General features: G+C 38.0%; 1 protein-coding gene across 3 annotated transcripts; it reads right to left on the bottom strand.

Moving 5' to 3' along the window:
* TRIM23 (tripartite motif containing 23) lies at positions 1-23648 on the bottom strand. 3 transcript variants are annotated; one of them, XM_067315314.1, is made up of 12 exons: positions 23547-23648; positions 22579-22741; positions 13366-13487; positions 12140-12418; positions 11374-11556; positions 10417-10632; positions 9243-9377; positions 4844-4973; positions 4617-4727; positions 3017-3141; positions 2466-2668; positions 1-1411 (listed from the first exon to the last, which is right to left on the bottom strand). In XM_067315314.1, exons 1-11 carry the CDS (start codon positions 23646-23648, stop codon positions 2489-2491), a joined length of 1746 nt encoding a protein of 581 aa, XP_067171415.1. In that variant the 3' UTR covers positions 1-1411; positions 2466-2488. The 3 variants fall into 3 exon arrangements, with proteins under 3 accessions (XP_067171415.1, XP_067171414.1, XP_067171416.1); XM_067315313.1 differs by having other exon boundaries at positions 1-2668; XM_067315315.1 differs by lacking the exon at positions 23547-23648 and adding an exon at positions 14074-14135 and having other exon boundaries at positions 1-2668; positions 22579-22611.
* Positions 23649-23787: the final 139 nt, after the last annotated feature.

Below are 23787 nucleotides of genomic sequence, written 5' to 3'. Positions count from 1 at the left end.
TTAAATTTACAACTGAAGCAGTTTATATATAGTATTAACTTATAATACAAATAAACCTCTTAGTGTACCTGTTAACACATAAGAGTTCACAGACAAACGCAACACTTACTTTCACAGTTACTTGAAGTCATCTTAAATAAATTCCACTTAAAAACACTTTAATGGTAGCATTCCACACGTGTCACAAGCAATCCTTTTGTACTCAAAAATATGCAAGACTGAGTGAGTATCTTTCTCTGCCCCCAAATGTACTGTTACAAAAAAAGCAAACTGGTCACCTTGAACATTTTAGAGTTCTAATTAGAACTACAGCTAAGAGTTTGAGGGGCTTGTGCAACCCAAGCTTGAGCCAACTAAAACAAAATTTCAGATTCAGGATTTTCTAAAGAATGCATGTCTTCTCTGTTAAAAATATTCCAGAAAAGTATCTACCCCACTTAGCAGAACTTGTTCTTATTTTAAAAATAGAGCTATAAAAGGACAGTCAGCACTAACTAGATCTGGAACAGCTCTGCTGTACAGGCCAAGCAAATACTCAAGTCAGAGCAGCCAACTGTCTACTGTGCAAGAAGTTGCAGGCTGGGAAGGATGAACAACTTTTAGTTGGCATGGTGCAACAAGACACCCTTCAGCCATTGTAAACTATGTACAAAAGTTATCAGGTGTTTTCCAAAGAAAGAGTAACTACCCCTTCTCAGTATCTGTACATGTCTGTAGGCATGTAAGCCTATTTTACAAACACCTACTGTAAAGCTTAGTGTTTTTTTCAGCTGCTCTTCAAGTCATTAGACTTGCTAAATCTGAAGCTGCATTTAACACCATTTTTGTGAAATTTTAGTAACAAGAGAAAGCTATAAGCAACTGTCATTAGGAGGGAGTAGTTATCACAACTGCTTCCTCTTGAAGAAAAGTGCAAATGTACTAAACTATCGTACATTCTTAGCTTTACCTAAAGTATGTAGTGGGAAAACATCAGAAAATCGATACTAGTACAATAAAAGTCATAGCCACAGATGATGGGATACATTTTCTTCTCCAGATGAGGTTCAGAGCCCTCGCCAGATAAACAGTCTTTTCAGCGTGGCAAAAAACTCCAAACACCACTGCTCACTTCTGCTGATTCTCCCTATTCATCTCTACCCCAGAAAGAAAAATGATGATGTGCAATTTTGATCTATTGGCTATGCTGTTCGTAACTCCTCTCCTGATGTGCAGGGCATAGGTTCTTCAATTGGCAGTGGCTGTGCAGCTGAAGAAGGGCCAGACGATTCTCTGCTAGGTGTGCGTACCAGACAGATAAGTTATCTGAACTGTGTGCACAGCAGAAAAGGGGACATCAGTAAGTCACTCCAACCTTCTCTAAGTTTAAACAGTGCTACCTCCATATTTCATGGGTTTGTGAATGAATTACCTTTAAAAATAGAGGCACTGGTTACAGTTCATCTAGAAGATACAGTAAGAATGAACAGAATCTAAATACAGAAAGTTTGCATCACATTTTACCATTTGCCGTTCTGAGTTATAATTAGTTGTACACTGCTTTTACAACAGGTTATTTAATATTTTAAGGCTACTACCTTATTCTGGAAGCATGACCTCTACAAAGCTGGACTGATGTTACACCACACTGCTTCTTTAGGAATTTTTTTTAAGCTTCATTTGACTTCCTGAGTCAAAACTTATATCTCTAATTTAATCTCTGAAGACAGATTATGTCCTTAAGCATACACAAAACACCTCAATATCAGTATATTCTGTCCATAAATAATTTAGCATGTACACACTTTAACAACTCTTCCCCCACCACACCAAACACACACTAGCCAATGTCACAGCCCACTAGCACTGCGACACTGTTCCCCATTATCAATTCCTCCTCAATAAATTTTGCTCCCTTTCCTTCTGGTAACAAACAGGGAAGGTAATAAACAAGGGGCAGAAGGAAATGGTATTCTTCTCTTGCAGCATATTCACATGTAATTTTCAATGCCAGCTTCAGGTGAATATATTTTTAAGATACTAAGAGTAGCACCATTTGTTTCTGACCAACAGCCAGAGTTGACTATTCTAAATAGTTTGAGATGAATTTTTAGAATGGTTTCTTGGGGAAGTATTTCTAAATCACTCAAATTTTCTGATATCAATTAGCTACTGTAACCATGTCATGATTATCAGATTAATTCCAATGCACATATTTATCAGGGAAGAATTGCAGCAACCTAATTTCACCAAAAAATTTCAAGGCACCCTTGTAACTAGACCATCGCATTACTTTTAAACATATCAAATTTCAAAAACACTGTAACAATTGCACAGATGTACTAAACCAATTATCAAATCTAGGATGAAAGGCTTATATTTTTCTGTAACCACCAAGTGAAACAGAGTCCCCTCTTCAGACAGCAGACCCATCTATAACATCCTAAATCGTGCAAACAAAACAAAGTAAAAAAATTAACTACAACCTTAAATTGCAGCTGCTGTGAAACTAAGCCACATCCAGGACACCAGCAGCCACAAGTTGCCTTGAAAGCCAGTCCAATCCTTCATAAAGTCCTGTACCGCTTCTGGCATCACAACCCTGAATATACCAACTCCGGCCACAGCAGAGTTTGTGCAGACTCAGCAGTTCTGTAATTTCTTCCACTGAAAGCGCACCTGCTACATCCTGCAGCAGAACCAGAAACACAAACTCAGTTATTCTTCTCTAGTATGTTTGAGACATTTTATTTTTAATTAATAGCTCAGATTGAGAATGGCTGCAAGTCATATACACACTTTTCAAACAGGAAAGCCAAATCAAACAGTTAAGAATCCACTATTTTTTAATCATAAAACAGAAATTGGTTGTTGAATCTTTATTTTACCAGCTGTAAACATAAGGAAAAATATCTACATTATATCCTTTCCACATTCCTGTATCTTACCTGTGACAGAGGATTCAGAAAATTTGAATTTGTTGCACAAACTAAAGACAAAAAAGTAACTGGGAGAGGAAAAAAAAAGCCACAAGTACCTGCTTATTGGCAAAGATCAACAGCAAGGCATCCCGCAATTCCTTCTCTATTAACAATTTTGCAAGTTCGCTGTGTGCTTCGCTGACCCTATCCCTATGACTGCTATCAACAACAAACACCACCGCTACGAAAGAAAAAGAAGTTTTAGACACTCAAATATAAACACTGGATTGTGTTAGCTTTCAACTAAAATTTCTTTTTTTCTAACATAGTCTTCTAAATGAAGTGTCTCAGCAGTGCACAGTTTCTACTTCAGGAGTAAGAGAAATGCCTTATGTACCTATCATTTTCAAAAAAACCTAGACTTCACCCTAAAAAGGAAAAAACTCTTAAGTTTTTGGCTTCATCTAACATAAAGGCTATGATACTTTAACTACTTACACAAGGTGAATCTGTTTTTAGATGCAAGTTAAATACCTCAGTTTAAACCATTTCCTGATCCATTTATGCTCAGACTCCCACACGACTCTATTCCAATTTCACTGAACTGGCTGTAAAACCTACAGCTTCAGCCCGATCAGCACAGTTCCCTGGCTGTGCTCATACATACTTAGAGGAGGACTACACAAGCCAGGGAAGACTGGGGACTCCTATTAATGAAGTGCTTGGCATAGCAGCAGTAGATTTTACTATCCATTATAGCAGGTAACCGAGATGCCCGAGAGACTGCAGAGTTAGGGAGGCAGAACTAGAGGACAGAATTTAAACTCATCAACTTTTACAATGTGTGTGTGCAGGGTGGGGAACCTTACTAAAGGGATCTACCAAACCAACTGATTAGACTTTGCCTCAGGCTTACAATTCTTCTCAAAGCAGGCATGATTCAATGTTGCTGATGTTTATAGGGAAGTTTTAAGAGGACAGAAATCCCAAATGCAATTTTTTAAAAATATAAAAAGATAGGAAAATATAAAATGTTAAAGTGCAGCAAAGGCTGAAATAACAAAAAAAATGGAATACTTCAACTAATGTTTGCCATTCTGAAGTATTCTAGGTAATTCTCAATGAATCCATGAAGAACCCCTTTCTAAACTGGAAAACAACCATGGAGCATTTACAGGAGCCCAGCACAAATTTCCAAGTCAGCATCATTCAGAACTATGTTTTCATAATAAAGTAATTTTACTAGTAAACTAGTCTATGACTAGATATTACACCACAATACCAACTCAGAAGTTTGTAGAAGTTTTAAGTTGCCAACTAGCGACTCCTAAAGGCTGATTATTTTCATTTCAAGTGCTATTTAAAGTTTATACCTGGCAAGTATTACTTATCACTACAGGAACTTCTGGAACACTGCACCTTGTCTGTTGTCAGCTAAAACCAATTTAACAGATTCTGATTTTATTTGGCTCCATGAACTGTCTGATGGATTTATAAAGAATGCACATTTATTCAGCAGACACTACAACCAACTGGCTTAAAATATCTCAGGCCACGAATCTAGCAGCTGTATGCTGCTTTACAGCAATGACTTTCTACAGTTATAAATGATTTCTAATAATAACGGGTTTAGATAATTTAGCAATAAACCATATTTTGTTTTTAAGCTTGTATTTTAAGATGAGCCAAAAAGATTTAAAGTTATATTAGTCTTACCTTGTGTATTGAGGTAATAATGCTTCCACAAGGGCCTCAATTTGTGCTTTCCTCCTACATCCCAAATAGTAAACTTCAGATTCTTATATTCTACTGTTTCAACATTAAAACCTAAGATAAAAATATTCAAGTTTTATAGTCTTATTCTCTATGAACATGAAATAATCAAATTCTACAGATAAATCAAATGCTCGGAAAATCATTACATTTAAGTCGTTGCTGCTAACCTATTGTTGGAATTGGCTGCATGAATTCATCTTGCTTTAACTTGAACAAAATAGTTGTCTTGCCAGCTCCATCCAATCCTAAAGTGACAACCCGAATCTCCATTTTTGGTCCAATATGGACCCTGTTGTCCTGGAAGAAACAGGATACACAAGATGAGAGCAAGTTTAAGAAATTCAACACCTGTTAAGATGCTCAACACCTCATCACTATTTGTAAAGTGATTAATTGTACGGATTCCAAAGGTCAAAGGCACCATCACCTGCCCATCATCACCAGCAATAACATAAGCCACAATATCCAATAATTTCTGTAGTGAATCTGTAACTTCTGCCCGAGTTATTACATATCTTTTACAAAAACATCCACTCTCATGCCAGTATGTCTGTACTTAACATAATTTCAGATTCTTGTATCATTCTTGGCCCAAATCCCATGACAAGCTGTTCACAGCAATTAGTGAGGACTCTGACCGGAGGATTCCCTGCTGGTTTTGGTGCTTTTCCACCAAGTTTTGTTGCACTATTAATGCCCACACCCACAGAATTATTTTTAGCAGGAAGCTCCATAGCTATGCCGCTTCACCTCAAGCTACTTCCAATCCTTTAGCACATTACAGAAACATTATCAGCACCAAGCAGTAACTTGAAATAGTGTTGAAAAAACAATAATATGTTTACGTGTCACTTGGTGGCAAGGAGAGAGAATCAGCTTTGTATTTGTAGTCTACTAATTTATCAAGCTACCAGGAGTACTGAATGCGCTGAGGCCAAAACGATCAAGTGGCATTACTAATGTATAGCAGCAAAGAATAAACCATAAAACAAATAGCATAAGCATATGTGTGTCCCAGAAACATATCTTTCAAGTACTTAGAAATGTTTTCATGATGAAATAGAGTTGAAATCAGAACCCTGCAGCATTACATTTGTTTTCTTGCAAGATCCAGAGGTTCTGGGTACCATTGTGCTGGGCAACACATAAAAACTCTGTGTTTACACCATACAGCTTTTTATTTCTTCTTGTGCTAGAAATACTATTTCTTGAGTGCAGAACACTACAACCTCTCCTGGTCCAAGATGAACGTGCAGCACCAGTGTGAGTGTACATCTAAACATCTACATCATGTGACCTGAGACATATGTACAGGATCCATTTATACAGCCAGGTGTATGCCATCATGATCTGACTCAACTCCATTCTCCCCTCTGTCATAGACCAAGTAGTAAGCTGCTAGAATAATCAATACAGCTTAACTCAGTGTCCTTACGCTATTGCAATATCCAAAGACATTCCTTGTAAAAAGACCTTGAGAAATGATAAGAAATGGGGGAAAATTGAAAAGGAAAAAAAGATGCAAATATAACAATGCAAAAGCAAATAACATCAAGATTGGAATAAGATTGGTGTTGGTAAGGGTTAGCAGTGTCCAAAATACTAGCTTTAACAGTGAGGGATCAGTCCTCTTTTCTGTCTCAGGTATAGCTTTCTCATCATTAACCCCCTCCCCAGTATGCACAGACAACTGTTTAGGATGAAAAATTGTTAATCATAGATACAACATCCTGTAGCCACTAGTCTCATTACAAACTATATCAAGAATTTGACCAGGACACAACAGCAATGTCTCTCTTCAAACAAAGATCACATTCCTAGCTGAGGAGCTATTTCTTTGCCAACAAGCTAAGTATATAAAGAAATCTCAACCTTATTTGGTTGAAGTTCTCATAGACACATATATAAAGAAGCATCTGTGGGAAACAATATCCTAACATTTGAAAAAGAAAGACTATTTTATACTAATGTATTTCTTGAAAGCCTTTAGCATATTTTCCTGGAGATGCCTCCAAATAATTTTTTATTCTTTTCAGTGCTTTATGCATGGCATTTCCCTTGGTTGCTTAGAAGAGGGAAACAGCACTATTTATGTTTTTCAGGCCAGTAGTCAAACAGTGTGGCTAAAACCTGTTCACTTTGAACAGCAGACAGGACTTTTCTTTCCCAGCCTTAAATCTGTAACTCCACAACCTTCACTGGATATAGATTTCTCATCTTCCTCTGATCTGGTACTGTTTGAAATGCTTTTCCTTTTTTATGATGGATGCAGCCTTTAGCACATTAGAGATCCTGAGAAAGACCTTTCAACAACAGAGCAAGAGTTTAGTTTTTGATCTGAAGATAAATCCCTTTTTACTGCTGCCTGAAATCTGATCTTGTTGCCAGACGCAGACCCTTCAGGTACGACAAGCCTCACCGCATAACCTGAACAGCAGGCATCAGCATGACAGCGACCTGAAAGACCATTGTGTAGAAGAAAGCTTTAAGTTTCATATCAAAAGTAAGGGAACACAAAAAGTAAAAAAAAGGGACTGAAGCCTTTTCAGCCTACTTTTTCATGACTACTGCTATTTTTGTGAAAAGTGACATTTGCTTTTGCACCTTTGAAACTTCAAATCTGGGCTTCACATGACTTGGTGAGAATCCCAGTCATCCCAGAGAGACAGGAGAGAACAAGAGATGCCCCATTTCTTTCCCAAGAATGCTGAAATGTGGAAAGACATTCGAAGACTGAGTTCCCCGAGCCAGGACCTATTTCAGATCTCCTACTGTAGCCAAGCTGGCTGCAATCATTCTCTTTCCAAACGCTCAGAAATTCCTGATCAAGGTTTTCTGAGTCAGATTAACAGCAGCCAGCCAGCCAGCCAGCCAGAGAGAGAGCGCGACACCGCGCGCGCGCGAGAGAGAGCGCGCCCGACACAGACACAGCCAGCGCCCGACACAGAGGGAGGGCACTCCAACATGCTAGTCTCAGTCCTGTGAGATAGCACCAGTCAACTCCTTGAATATGTAGAATGTAATTCGTCTTCTGCAAAAGCTGTACATGCTGCTTCACATATGCAACATCACTTAGATTTAATCAAGCGTTTGCAGAGAGAGGTCTTCTCCACCCAATTATCTCTTGCCTCTGCCAAATGGGGGAAGGAGGGGCAGAGGTCAAAGTGTTGCATTTACAGATCTGTTGACTGAAAGCTTCATCTTCCTTCCTGAGGCAGATAAAGCAATTATTACATGGAAATTGAAACATAATGAAGTTACAAAATAAAGTATTTGGTAGAAATTGAATTTCTGATACCACGCTGCTGAAACACGTGCATTGCTAAAGTAAACTGCATGCTGAAAGACAAGATGCAGGCACTTCTAAGAACACTAATTACTCTGAGAACAGCAATTAATGATAAATCTGGAGAACAGTTGCACAATGGAAAACATATGCACCGATTCTGAATTACCTACTTTTCTGCAGAAGCAACAGAAACAAAAAAATTAAAATGATTTTTTGCCAGAAGGACATAGCGTGGAATCTCTTAACAGAAAGCCATACAGATGTTGATAGCAATGCTAATAATTAATACTGGAACAGAATCCACACGAAAGCATCCATTTCCTATATGAAAAGCTTCAACAGCAATAGTTAAATCCTCAGTTTCACCACAGTAACAATAAAACCTATCCTTCCTTCCCTCATTCAGAAGGAAACAATGCAAATGAATATACAAAGTATTTTTTGTTCTTCAGATTCTTGAATTTATGTACTCTGTTAGGTAGAAAATCACCATTACTGAAATCCAAATAATTTTGTCCCTTTTAAGGCATATGTGGTATTGAAATGATATTGAAGCAATAAAGTAAAACCTACTTAGATGAATGCTGTCCAAACTATCAAATCACCATTACTGAAATCCAAATAATTTTGTCCCTTTTAAGGCATATGTGGTATTGAAATGATATTGAAGCAATAAAGTAAAACCTACTTAGATGAATGCTGTCCAAACTATCAATGACTATTAACCTACTACAATAATATAAATCACTATTTGATAAATTCAAAGAAATACATCTTGATTGTTATGAACTGGAACACACACTGGAGTTTTTGTTTTAAAAATAGGTGTGCAATATTCAAGAAATAATATGCATTCAGCAGAAGCAATGCTGTCCTTATTTTCCACACATTCTTGTCTTTTTTGTAAGTGGGAGGTTCCTGATCGGAGTTGAATGCACAGCAAAGGAGGGATGTTTCCAAAGAAAAAAAAAGTGTTTTTAAAATTCACAATGACTGTGTTGAATATTTAAAATAAAGTAGCTATGCTCCAAAGCTACCGATGTAGCTAACATTAAATGAATGCTGATTTCTCACACTGACTCCAGCAGAGTTATTTTGCTGCTCAAATGCCAGATGGCACTCATATGGTAAGACACTGGCTGTCACTGATGCCGAACTCTATATGTTTGCTGCAACAAATATGGTATCATAAAAGAGATATATTATTCTTGCTTTCTTTTAAATTACATTTGGAACTTTATAAAATGATAGGTATGTTTTCACAAGATTAAGAATACCTTTGTAAAAGTGACAGGTATACTAGCATCCAGCTGTATGTGATCTGCAAGCTCTGTAAATTGCTGCTGCTGTTTTTGTAATGTCTCTAGTAGTCTTGTAATTTCCTGTTTGGCCAACACTACTCTGCAGTCATCCTAAACAGACAAAAAACAGAAGTATCCCCTCCCATCAGTAACTTACTTAATACAACCAAAACAAATATGATGGCTGGAAATAAAGCATTTTAAATATTCTGGTTAAAGAAAATTAAAATTTACAAAAAATGCTATTTAAATCATAAATGTGATTCTTCCTTAATACTAGCAAATACTAAAAAGTTCTGCCATTTTTAAAAAGTTATTCTTTGACCTCTCTTAGTCCTCTAGAAATAAGAATATAAATTATACTACAGAGTAATGAAGTACATAAGTAATATTTATATCGTTCATAACATTCATACATCATCCCAGCAGCTAGAATACAACAGCACTTTGCAGCATACAGCAACATACTTAACACAAAAGGAAGATTAACATCCAGCACTAATGATGGCAATGTCAAATAGTGCCGGTTAAACATACATTTGACTATAACCAGACACTAGCACTAAATAAATTTGAAAAACTTTAATACAGTAATAATTTGTCATATTCAATTTACTGTTTGCTGCATATGCCATTTACTTTTTGCTGTCATCAAGCTAAGTGAATAACTGATTAGCCTGGTACTATCAAATAGCCACTTTCTTCACATGTTTAATAAAATATTAAACTATCCAGACTGCAAGGCCTCCAGAAAGTTATTTAGCCTGAACACATTCTTCTTGATCAGTTTCACATAACAACTATCTTCAAACCCTCATACTGGTAATAGCAACTGTAAAATCCCTCCCATAAATACTGTAGTTTTTTTGCTTCAGTTTCATCTCTCTTTCTTCCCACCCACCCCATGAATAACCAGCCATTATTCCAGGGTATACAATCATGCTGCAGCCACAGCATTTCCAGGAATGGGAGGACTTGATGCTGTTGTTCTGGTTATGTCATTCATTTATAACAAATACTTCATGTTGTATCATTATTGTTTTAACATTATGAAGGAAACAAGAATGCAGAGCACCATCCATTTTTTTAGTTTATAGCCTAAACTTACAGTCCCCCATCTCCTGCCCCATGTTACAGCTTGCCAGCCTACCTGCTGTAAAGTCTTTTCACAGTGAAGGCAAGCTGTTGAAACCTGTGACAACAGGATGGTCATGTCTTCTTGCTGTTGTCTCAGCCAAATCAACTTCTCTCTTACATGAGCGTCAACAACACTTAGAGCCATTTCCTCCTGACGACAAAGGGTTTCATGAAGATCAGAAAAATAGGCTCGGACACAGGAGCGAGCATTCTCGGCAGTCCCTGGTACCTACAGCATTACAGCCATGAGATCAAGAGGAAATCTGATTAAGGACGAGAGCTGATCCCAGAAGTGCAATATTTTGCATTTTATTCCAACTTCTAACTTATATTCACATCTGGCTGGCTAGTTCACATTTCAGGTTTCAGTCACACAGGGTGTCTTATCAGTCCCAAGACCAAGATCCTCCAAGAAGTTACTCCGATAAACAAGTAGTTTAGTCATATATATGAGTGAGTGTACACACACACACACACTTGACAAGAAAATCACTACTGACCAAGACAAAAAAACCCTCAGTAGTATCATAACTCAGTACCTGAGGACAGATGGACAATCTGTCACGGTACTTCATTATTATATTTGCAGTTATATAACTCTCTATTGCATCTCTGTTTTCACACAGACAAAAAACACTGTGGGGGACTACAAGTTCCCCTTCTATCTGCTGTCTTAAGCCTCAATATTGAGAGGTGTCAAGTATGTTCACATCCCATTGACTTTGTAAAGATAACTTAAGGTTTGTCTTACAAAATATATATATAATTCTCAAAGAACTTCCTTAAAATGACACACATTGTAGTCATATATGTTATAATTTACTGCTCTGGAAAGCAGTTTTTGTAATGTCTCTAGTAGTCTTGTAATTTCCTGTTTGGCCAATACTACTCTGTGGTTTGTAACAAACTTAAAACAAAACAAGCTACAAAAACAAATATACAATGTTGCAGGAAAGAAAAAAAAGCATACATGTTCTGTATGGGCCATTCCAACTCCATCTTCAACTATTTGTTCTCCTCCTTCTATTTGCTGAACAATTCCAACTAATTTTCTGGAATAATCTGAGATTTCTTCTGTGAAAGTTCTTATACAGTGGGCCATGTCTAAAATGGATGCACGAATCTGGTTCGCTTCTGGTTCCAAAACAGAATGCTATTAATTGAAAGTAACATATCAAAGCTCAAGCAAAAACATCTTCCTTAATCATCCCATCTTACTACATATATTTAAGGGGAGGGAAAGGCAAGTAAGAATTTAAAAACAATTTGAAAATTAAAATGCAAGAATTAGATTATGTTGAGATTAAGATAGCAATCTAGCAATTACACAAGTAAACATGCAAATTTGCCTATTTTCCATAATCAGATCTAAAAAACAAAGAGGTGGTTGGACTGTACTAGGTTGGGCAAATTTAATATTTGCCTGATGAATAACAATTATCAGAACTGGTGACACAGCACAGTGAAGTTCAGAACTGCATCAGATAAAGGGTCTTTCCATCTTCATGTATAAATAACCATTCTGTGGTCTTAGAAAGATTTTTTTTTCCCCCTGTATTTTTACCATAGCAGTTATCTGAAATGAAGGAAAAAGGAATGAACAGTATGAAGATACTTCCATAAAGATGTATCAAACATCTACCCCCTTTCACAACAATCTTCTGCACTTAAATTGGATAAATATCATTTATGTAAGCTACCCCATGGCACAACAATAAACAGATCCTTAGCAGTACCTTATGACCTTGATGCTTCCCATATTCTTTGCAGACGCAACACATAAGGGGACTGGCCTGACAGCCCTCTTCTAAACAGACAAACTCAATAGCATGCACTTGGTGCTGGGAGCACATGGTCTTCTCGTGAGGCTTGTCAGCAAGGGGCACGCGCCTGTGTTTCGCTAGCGTCTTGGTAGAGTGAGTAAGCTGGGAACAGTCTGCACACAGGTGAGTGGCACAGACAGTGCAATAAACAGATGCAACGTGGGCTTCGTCTTCATCACAACGGATGATACACTAACAACAACAAAAAAGGGACGAAACTGGAGTGATTATCCAATTCCAGTAACTGGGAAAGAGTCAGAAAAGTTATCACCAATATAAACCTAAAAAGTAGTCTTTTCTTAAAAGTTACATGCTAATAAACATTTATAATGCTTCCAAAGCTTGCTTTTAAATTTTCATCAAATTCCTAAAAAAATAAAAATTTGTTTGCTTTACGGTAAACTTCAGTGGATTGTTCCAGAGGTGTCCAGAGATTCCACAAATCCAAATTTTGTTTTTTTAAGTTTTTTTTTTTTAAAGGTTTGAAAGGTTTGAAAGCTAGAATAATTCAGGCTCCAGACACTACCTCTAATATATGTATTATAGAAAAAAAATAATTGCAAAACTACAGACAGGCAAAACATCCATAGACAAATATGCCCTTAAGACAACCATCTACTCCTAGAATGGCAATCACAATACTTTTTGCATAGTACTTGTCAGTACTGAAATGATTAAAGCAGCTAGCATTAATAATGAAGTACTTCCTATCACACGATATAGTCATATCAAATGACTACAGAAAAGCAACACTTGGGAAAAAGAGTTACTTTCAAATGTTTACAAAGAACTTCTAAAAAGCTTTAGAAACTCTAAAATTACTACGGCTAAAATATTCAAATGAGTAACACCTTCTGGAAAAGTTTAAAAGCCTAAAAAAGGGGAAAAAGTATACATTCTGGGAAATGATTTTTTCTACTCTGTTTTAGTCACAGCGGATTAGAATTTAATAGAATTCAATAATGAAGCAAGTAATTAAAATGTTAAACACTTGAGACTGAAAATAAAACATCTTCATTAATAAGATAACTTTATATTTGATATGGAACTGGCTTTCATTTTTGTTAAGCTAAAACAGAATCTTCCCATCTAAATATACATTTTAAGCAAAGTAATCAACTTTTTGTTTTAATTAGTACCTCTCCAGATAGGCCAATAGCTTCTTCTGCTGTCCCACACTGCCCAGCAGGTCCATTCTGCAGTCGTTCCAACAGCTCCAGCAAAGCAAAGTTCTTTTTCAAGCCCCAGACACCAGAATCTCCTATTTTTAAGGAAGAATTAGATTAAGGGGGAGAAGAAGATAAAAATCCCAAGCAAATACTGTCACAAGAAGCTCCACAAACCACAGGTAAGATTCTGACAATCTAATACCTAATGAGAGAAAACTGGAGCAAGATATAATTACCATTCTCTCTTGGAAGTTCACACTACTTTTCCATCCTCTTCCTTATTTCCACCATGGAACTATTTAATATTTACACAGGTTTCCCCTACTAAAGAGCTATCATGATTATTCACAAGTTTACCCCCCACCCCAAAAAAAAGCAAAGCCACTTGTAGAATAATCTGCAATAACTAACAACATCCTACTAGAGACTACAAGGAATGTGCAAAATATGTATGTCAATCTTTAATATATTTTGCAAACCTACATACAGTGAACATTTCTACCGCGCCAACAGAAGCTGCGAAGAACGCGCTGGCAAACTTGCATTCCCTTAAACACAAGATGCAACACCTGTTGCAGATCCCAGCCTAGTAAAAACCTGAATAAAAGTTAAAATAACATTCAGAAAGGGGGACCCACATACAATACTACTACATATAGCAAAAAAGAAATCTCATACTCCTTAGAGGAAAGCAGTAGTCCATGTCTATTCCTGCATCATCCTCGTTTTGTAGAGGTTAACTTCCAGGCACATGAAGCAACACGATGAGAAGCAAAAAAAATGGAATTACATATCAATGATTGCTGCTAAATGCAATGGACATAGGTTGTTTGGCATACGTACAAGAACCCTAATGACTGCTTTTCCAAGAAGATATCATCCCTTGATTTTTTTCAACATCATTACCATAAATTTAAAGACATTTTCTCTGTTGCAGGGTAAAGGTGCCTCAAAAATAATTATCTTTGAGCATTGGCTCATTAGTTTTTAATCATTCTCTTAGCATCTGTACAGAAAACATCTAGGACCTCTCTCTCAGGGTGCGTGTTTTATAAAGAAAAGTGGCTATATGTATATGTAGTATGTTGACCAGATATTCCTCAAATGGGGCAGGTCTGCCATCTTCAAGGATGGAGTATACAGAATTTGATGTTCTCCTGAATTTAAAAGATCTAGAGAGTTAGGCTGACTACCACTGCTAAATCACAAATAAGTAGTTTTGGAAATAAAGAATGATAAATTATAGCTGAACAACCTCAGAATATGGAAGATGTGTTTTTACGGAGCTTAGTGTTGAATTCACCATGAGTTTCCAGAATGAGTGTCACTTAACTCAGGGGCAGGTCAACTTTTGAAGTTGTTTACTGTCCAAATAATACCCTTATCTCTGCATATTTTGGAGCCACTTTAAGTCCTAATTAACAGCAGCAAGGCTATTCATATACAGCATCAACACATGCCAATCCTGGTACAGGATATAATTACTTGTTAATGACTCCTAATTTGCAACGGACATGGAACAAAACACATATGCTCTTCCTCCAGCCTCAACACTATGATCAACTCTAAAGACTTTTTGTGCTGTTGCCATAGGGATTCTATTACAACCAGTTCACCAAAATTAATAGAACAGGGATATACAAACCAATCCACACTAGATGTCCAAGCATTGTTTTTCTATCAGTTATCACAGTTAACCCATAAATGCCTATGATTTTTTGTAACAAGTTACTTTCCATGGCTCTTGAAACCACATCTGAGAAGACAAGCTCAAGAAACTAATTATATCCAAAATTACTTGTATATTCTAGTTTATCCCAATGGAATTTATTATTTATTATTCCAAGCTTCATCTAAATGCTTGGATAAAGCATTTCTTTTGTGCACTAAGAGGAAGGCAAGACATGAAGGACCTCAGTTTTGCATTTCATTCATCTCTTTGTAAGATACTAACCAAAGTGTACATTACACTGAACTTCAGGAAGGGAAATAAGGTGTTGAATGTCAGAAGGCCCGACATTAACAATACTACCAGTAGTGCCTGGGGTAGTGACCTATGTACATAGTTTGCTAAGAAGCTACACAAAAGTATCTTTTTGCATTTAAATAGAATCTGTATCACCTGAAGTTGATGATTAATATATTTTACTATTGAACTTTTGACCTGTCTTCATGAGACAAGATAAGGGAGCTGCAGTTACCTGTTAGTGTTTAGTACAACACTATCTGGATAAAACTGCATATGCATACTGCCTCTGTGATTCAGATATTTGTTTCATACTTCATGTGAACATACCAATCTAAGAACAAGAGCCAAGCCTTTAATACATTTCTGCTATTCAGTAAAGCCAATGGAGGGAAAAAAAAAACAAAACACCCCCCACACCACAATAGTGTGTTATTAAACTCAAGTAACTGCTTTATTCAATTTATGTTTTGCTTCAAGCATGAACTGGAAAACTCGTAATTTTAGAAAACAATGACAGATACAGAAAAAGGTTGAGCTGTCTCTCATACTCCAGGCAGAAAAGACTAGCAGAACAAAAACTGAAGCCAGAGGTAGGTTCCAAAGGATCTCTAAAAACTCTTGACATTTTTAGATCACGGATCTGGTGTCTGACAGGAATCAGAATCGGACATGAACTCACAGAAACTATATCCCACATGTTTTCCCCAAAAGAAAGATCAGGCTGTAGTATATATTCTCCCTTGAATCAGCTGGTTCTCCCAAGTGTTGTTTCACATCTCCTGCAGTATATGGTCCAATAGTGGCCTGATAGCCATAAGTCCTCTGCATCATTCTGAAATTCAGATGTCATCTCACCAGTCGCATACAGATCTTAAGTCTTTCTTCAGTGCCAAGATTTGTCAAACACCATAGATTTCGATACATTGTAACAGTGAAAGTGCCGTCCCAAAGGAAGAGCCAGGCACCATTTACTATGAGTAGCAGGCCGTTATGAGAACCAGAAAAACAGAAGTATCCACTTTTTCACCCCAAACATTTATGTTTTGGCAGTCCTCAGCTTGGTACATACAGCATTTTCATGGTTCTAAGGAAATGGCTCTTCAGCTCCCACAGGAGTCTGGATTTGCAGCACACAGAGAGGTATCCTGCTAAAAAAGGGTCTTTGTATAATTACAGATACTCCTCAGATATATTCACTACTTAAAAGGCAAAGCTTTTGAGAGTTAAATATAATATTGTTTGCAAGGAAGGGTTCACAAAAGCCAGCAACCACAAATTTTCTTATCTTCAACTTCAGTCTGTTAAGAATTTTTCTCTTTTATTTCCTGAGCTATGAAACAAGAAGAGAGAGAGACTGGCTTTCAATCTTAAGACTTTAAAGCTAGTTTGAAATATACACAAGTGCTTTTACTACATGCCAACATTTTTCTTGCTGTACTGTTTCAAAGAGCGAAGCTGCACTACATCGCTATGTATAGTTGCGTGAAAGATCTCTATGGATCACCCTAATGCCAGTTGTCTTGCTGACAAGCAGAAGAACACGTAGTCCCATTAGATGCATACCATAGCTGGTCATCATGAGGGCAACAGTGCTATGGCACTTCTGAAGAGAGATGTAAACTGGAATCAACAGATTCACACTGTGTACCATGTTGTTTTGTGTAGTTTGCAGTCTTCATATAGACAATTTTCTTTGAGATATTTTTCATAGTTCAAACCACTGCCTCCATTATTCTACTTTGAATTTTGTCAGTGAGAAGTTATTTGCCTCCTACATAAGAAAGAGGCAGAGTTCAGAGAATAGAAAAGTAGATGGATACTCTCTTCCTACAGCTATAAATGGTAGCATAGATTAACTGTTCTTCCCTCCAACACCCTCAATTTGTATACAGCAACACTATGTTAAAAGGAGAAAAAAAAATGGACGGAGGAGGAGGAGGAGGAGCAGGAGGGGAATGCTTACCAAAAGGACATTTTAGCAAACCTCTCCCTGGAAATTGCCCTACCAGGTATTGGCTGGTAACTTTGAAGCTAGGTTCACAGCAAGGGCACGGCTGTGCTCTTTTCAGCTCTCAGTTCTACAGTGGAAGCTTTCTCTGGTAGAGATTGCACTACCGACACCCAATACAGGCTCAGTGCACACCATGAACAAGTATGCCTTTAACACAGATCTTGAAGTTTCCAGAAATTATGTTCTCGTCTTTCACAATTTCATAGTTAGCGCTGCACAGTCTTCTGCCTGTATATATTCTGACTTCAGAGCGTAGTGTTTGTGGGGGTTTTTTGTTTGTTTTTTAAAAGCTCTAGCATTCCTAGCAGGATCAGTACTCCTTATGTCACAGAGGAAGGAAGTCACCTCTCATTGCAAGTTGAATAAATACAGGATACAATATCCGTTTTTGGAATTTAATGATGTTTTAACAGTTTGTAAATGGGACTTGAATTTCCCAACACTGCATCTAGATGAGTGACACTAACTCCCAGGGAGCAAAGTGCAGAAAATAGACGAGACAGCTCCCCTCTACAGCATTCAGAACAGCACCAGCCCATAGTAGAATGACCATGCACAAGCTTCAGGTACTGCAGTATGCAATATAAGCACATTAACAATGCACCAATATAATGCCTACTGATACTACTTACTTGGACCTCATAGGTATGCAGATAGCTGTTAATAACAGTATATATATATTGACATATGACAAAATGATGAATTTCCTTGTGAAACAGATCTATAACAAACTCCCTTAGTCTTTAACCAAACACTAGATAAAATGAAGAGAAAGAAGCTGTTCAGTCATTACAGAATTTCTTACAGAATTATTTTCTTTCAAAGGTTTTAACATTTATGAAAAAATAGAATAGCCTTAATAAGAAGTCTTCCCCTCAGTTTATATAATAATATCCAATTTGAACCATGCTAATTCTTCTCCTGTTCCATGCTTAGCACAGAGAGAAAGTCAAGCCAGAAAAGTCAAAGCAAAACTGATTTGCAGAAATTTAACCAGCAGAAAGATACGTTTATTCTACAGTTCTTAACTTAAAGCTGTCAGGAAAAACAGTTACACTGGTTTTACATTCTTTCATTATCTTTTTATTATATATGCAGAGATGTGTTAATACATATTACAGATCATCTGCACACTGTCAATCTTTGGCACAGATGGAAAAACAGGCAAAGCTTACATGAATACTTCTCACTTACTGATCTGCTAAAATATAATTTTTAATCAATAAGCACCCTACAATACATGCATTGTCATATAGTCATATTTCATTTCACTGGTATCTACCATAAAGTTTATGTATTTGAGAAACAGCCACTTTGCTTCTTTTCACACTGAAAGCATTATAAAATTGCATCCTCAAAATGCATACTTTCAACTAGCTGACCAGGTATCTATTTTATATTAAAAAAATATTGAAAGATAAGGTGTGTAAATAGATTTGTTTAAACTCCGTAGACTTAAGTTCAAATTCTGCTTAGGTCTTAAATATAAAAGAGCCTAGTGATCTCACCCTTGTGCCTAAAGGGAATGTTTGTCCCCAGTACAAAACCACTACACAATCTGACTGTCTCTTCTCAAAAGAAGATTAAGACACAAATAGCAGGAAGTATGTCAGCCAGGAATGAGACAGTGACAGAGCTGTGTGAAGTTATTAAGATCAGCTGCATCCAGCAATATGTCATTTTCAAAAGCATGAAGCTTGTCTGGGAAAAGATTACAAATAACATAACCTAAGGAATAAAAGCACAACTTGTGTCTAAACAACTGAACAAAGCAGAGATAACAAAGTTATAGCCACATCTTCTTGCACAATGTTTTGAAATTTTATCTTAGCACTATCAAAAGAACACATAAAATAAACAATATCAATGAGATGCGTTCCATGAAGGATGCCAAAACTTGCAGATGCCAATTGAACAAGTTCTAATGATAATAACCAGGTAGAGAGTAGTTTCAGCTTTATAATGTGATGCTGGCGGGGAGGGGAACCACTGTTTAAGGCTGCCTTAGAAGAGCTGCTCTGCTGAAGCGAAAAGCCCGAGTTTCCAAAGCTGCTACATGTAGCATATCCTTCTCTATGTGCTCCCTGGTCTATGTATTTTGAAAGAAACTAACCCCCTGCAGGAAGGGGAGAAGGGAAACCTGGTAACAAGAGATGATTCATTCTCTTCTCCCAAATCAGAATACTTCAAGGAAAGAGATTTACAAGAGGAATCTCTCCTTCTGAAGAGACCATTTCACAGAAATTCCCTAAATATACTACCTAAGACAACATCGTACAAAATTTATGGCTTCGAAAGTTTGAAAATTCCCAATTCAAAAAAGCTTTCCCATTACATCTTTTTTACTAAAGAATATTAATCTAGTTAAAGATAACCATTAGATAACTCACATACCTTCAACATGTACACATCCATTTAAAGTTTTCCATCAGAAGATTAGTCACAAGCAACTTCAGTAAAGAACTCTCCAAAATTTACGTTTAGTCTACTCTGCAAAGTAAAATTGCTTGGACTTAGGCTTTAGTCCTGCCTATCCCTTAGGAAACATTTTCTCTCAAAGCAAGATTTTGAGCTATTAGAATTTTCTGCTAAACTAGTTAACAAAGCATCGTCAATTTTCACTTGCAGGTCCCATATTTCCAGAAGTCCTGATTGATGAAGTATTTCTTTGCCCTGCCTTCCCAGTTATGCATGTATAGAAGAGACAGGCCAGCAAATGTAAAGCAAGTGCACATTTTAGAAGGGAGAAGAGACAGTTTTCATATAGACCCCCCGAGTATACCTTTTGGAAAGTTCCCAAGATTCCTTCTGAAAAGCTGGACGCATCTAGTATTAAGTGATTTAATGGAAGGAGCAAAGGAAAAGAAGCAAGTTTACCTGCCAAGTTGTATAGATTAAGTGACCAACTAGAAGCAGCCTACAAAAGAATTTATTGTTATTGCTTAAGAAATTTTGTTCAACCCAGGTAGCTTTATGTCCTAATTATACAGCTTTTCTTTCAACAGAATATTCTCTTGACAGTAACCTTATAATCTAGATTTAGATATTAAGCAGCTGCCTGAGACCACCTCACTAAAAGACAGAACAGCAATTGCAAGAATGGGGGAAAGGGAGCTCATTTCCTCACAGGCTGACATTCAAACAGGGTGAGGGAGAATCCTTGTAAAATGCCCCAGAACTGCCAGGCCTTCTGCCCAGCTCCATTCCTGAGCCAAACAGAGCTGCGATCTCAGCAGACTTCAACAACAACTATTAGGTGATAAAAAGATAACAAACACACAGACTTAAACAACAAGGGGCCATAACAAGACATACTCACAGAACACCCCATTTTTACATGCTGGAAACAATACTGTTTAAGACACTTCTTACATGGACCTGGTGAGACTTGCAGTGGCTATGACCCCCTCTTGGCCCAAATGACCAAGCAGAACATTTTTATTCACAGAAGCATTTTTACCTTCAAGCTATTGGGCTAGTTTTCCACTTAACAGTTTTGAGCAACCAGTTCTAGAACTAGCCTGTAGGTCTAGAATCTGAGACAAAATCTGAAGCTTTTCTTTTCTCCTCCACTCCTTATCAGGCCTTACCCTACTTTAATAACATTCCACTTCCTTCTCCATCAGAAGCACCTCAGTATAAGATGAAGAAATTTTTCAAGTTTCGATAAAGCTTTGATTTTGTTAAACCTGTAAGTCATAAAAAGTGACTATCGTATACTTTCAGATGGCTGGTGTAAAAGAATGCATAATAAAAAATGAAATGACAAGTTCCCTACTACAGTAAAAATGTCTGCTTTTAGTTGATAAGGTATAAGCAGTGGTCCTACATAGAAGAGTTGCACAACAGCAGCAGGATTGAGCCCCTTCTAAAAGCACATTTCAAGAAATCTCTTGCAGCTGAACAATCATAGCTAAAATGCAAAACAATTGTTACTGTTCTGGCCACATTTTTAGATCAGCAATCATTCATTTGACATTCATACTATCTCCTTCCCCCTGCAAATGCTCTTTTCATACAAGACCAATATTTCTTTTTCTGACTTCAGTTTCCATGAAAGCATGCCAGTGACTGTCCTAATATTATTCTCAGTTTGGTCTACACTTTAACAGATTCTCTTTTCTACACAAAGCAAATGCTTATTCAAGCTAATCTAGTATTTGAACATTTCTTTCATGGATTTACTGCATAAGATATTTCCCTCTCTGAGAACTCTCTTCCAACATTTTTTTCCTGTGCTATTCAAAGCTAGTGCAACCAATTCTGTTAACAAGTTCTCCTTAGCACAAATTCTTCTGATAAGTGTTTTCTCTGTCACCATATGTTGGCAATTTCTAGGCAATTTCCTTTCTGAAGGAATTATAAGTATGTGTCATCTGTTGCCTAGAACAAACTCCCACTCACGGATAAAAGCTGCATCTTATTCTTTCAAATATTCTCTGGAGACACTTCTACTGTAATGAAATTCCTGTTGATAGCTTGCCACTATCAGTCAGTTATTTCATATATAGAGCTATTTTACAAATTAAAAACAGATTTGTTATCATTGGCCCCTCCCTTTCTAACAATTCATCATTAATCCAGACCAATCTACTTCAATAAAGAAACTACTAATTGCATGGTTTGTTTAGCATTTAGGACAACAGGAATCCAAGAGCCATTCAGGAACCCTCCAACACTAATTTAAAATAGACTAGTCACTTTGTAAATATAAGTTTACAAGACTTTAAGGTATAAAGCTTGCAGGCCCAGGTTCCAGGAAGAAATAAAAACTTACGACTTTTTTTTAAACATATCTATTTTACTAACATTTAACAGTGTTATGAGCTTCTCTGAATCAAATGAACATTCCACATTCATTACTTGAAATACTAGTTATTAGTGAAATGTAACATTAAGAAGGACTATTGCACAAAAACAACCCATTTAGCACACCCATATCATTGGTTCCTGCACACTATACACCTATACCATCCACCATTCACTTCCCTTTTTCTCTACTTCCCCCCTTTTCATGGATTTTGAACAAAATCAAAAGGTATGAATTATAAAGGCTCTGATAGCATACAATGTAGTCTGCTGGCCCACAAACAGGAATAAACTTTTGCACATTTTTTCCCTATAACTTCAGAGTCTTCTATCTATCCTTGGCTGATTTATTTATTTATTTTTTTTTTTGAGTTTTAGAATTACATTCTCTTACCTAGTTCAGTAACTTGTCGATCAAAAGGACAACGAACTGCTCTACCATGAAGGGGAAGCCGGGTAAGACAGTCATGGCAGACAGTATGGCCACACAAAAGCAGCCGGGGAACTTTGTCACCTTGCAAAGAAAATACATCTTCACAGACTCCACACTCAAGAACCTATAATTTAATAAGAGATTGTATTTGTTTCCAAGTTGACAAAAAAGCCAAACTTCACATAAGAAGCCATGTAACACCATGTAACATATTTTATGAAAGTTCCTGCAACCACAGCACACAGGTGTGCAGTTTTTTGTTTACACAAATACTGATCCATTAAACAACAGCAACAACAAAATAGAAGAGAACAGAACATTTCAACTCTTTGGAATGCCACCTCATCAGCATTAGTTTTTGCGCACTTCAACTAATGCACAGCCACAGGAACAATTCACTGGGCACCCAGCACAAATGAGTAAGCAGAAGTTTGCTAGAAGGAAATGGAGGAAAAGACCCTTCCAAAGTAGACAGGCAGCTGGTGGAGAAAACTTCTTTTCACAGCTGATCTACATAAAAAGGTCAGTCACATCAAATTAGCATTGATGAGGCTACAAACCCAGGAGGAAGGTGGCAGGAACATCTTAACTCGTTAATGTAAAAGTAAGAGCGCTCATCCCTTACAAAAGCGACCACCCGCAGGACAGCTGTGCCCGTGCGCAGCCCTACCCGCGAGCCGCCCCAAAGCCCTCCCGGGGCCCCCGGGGAAGCCAGGCGTTACTCGCGCCCGCTTACAAAGCTCCCCGTTCCGAGGCGGCCGTCCGGGCGCCCCCTCCGCCGCAAGGCCCGCGGGGGCGCGGCGCTGCCCTGCCCGGGGCCCCGCCGCCTCAGGCAGCGGCCCCGGAGCCCCTGCGCTCTCCCTTCTCTCGCCAGGGGCGGCGGCGACGGCGGCAGCGGCGGACGGGACGGAGAAGGCGGCCCTCCTCACCTTCACGGCAGCGCCAACCGGCCCTCGGCTGCAGCCGCCGGGCCCCCGGCCGCCGTCCAGCCCAGCGCCGGCTCCGACCTTGTTTACACCCAGCGCCGCCATCTTGGGGAGGGCGGAGCCACGCGGCCACCGGCAGGAAGGGGGCGGTGGGAACCCGCACCGCCCCTCAGGCACCGCCCCGGCAGTGGGCAGGGCGCATGCGCTCCCCCCTCCGGGTCTGCGACCGTCTCCGGGGCCTCGC

Source organism: Apteryx mantelli, chromosome Z (assembly GCF_036417845.1).
Source record: "Apteryx mantelli isolate bAptMan1 chromosome Z, bAptMan1.hap1, whole genome shotgun sequence".
NCBI classification, from domain to species: Eukaryota; Metazoa; Chordata; class Aves; order Apterygiformes; family Apterygidae; genus Apteryx; species Apteryx mantelli.
This window is presented reverse-complemented; position numbering and strand designations above follow the sequence as displayed.

Excerpts from the sequence above, each read along its gene's own strand:
- TRIM23 (XM_067315313.1), bottom strand. The coding sequence starts at position 23,648 with ATGGCGGCGCTGGGTGTAAACAAGGTCGGAGCCGGCGCTGGGCTGGAC. Across the intron at positions 11,557-12,139 it reads GGAAGCATCAAGGTCATAAG|CATTCTGTTTTGGAACCAGA; the intron begins GTACTGCTAAGG and ends TTCAATTAATAG. Across the intron at positions 10,633-11,373 it reads GAATGGCCCATACAGAACAT|GTACCAGGGACTGCCGAGAA; the intron begins GTATGCTTTTTT and ends GTAATGCTGTAG.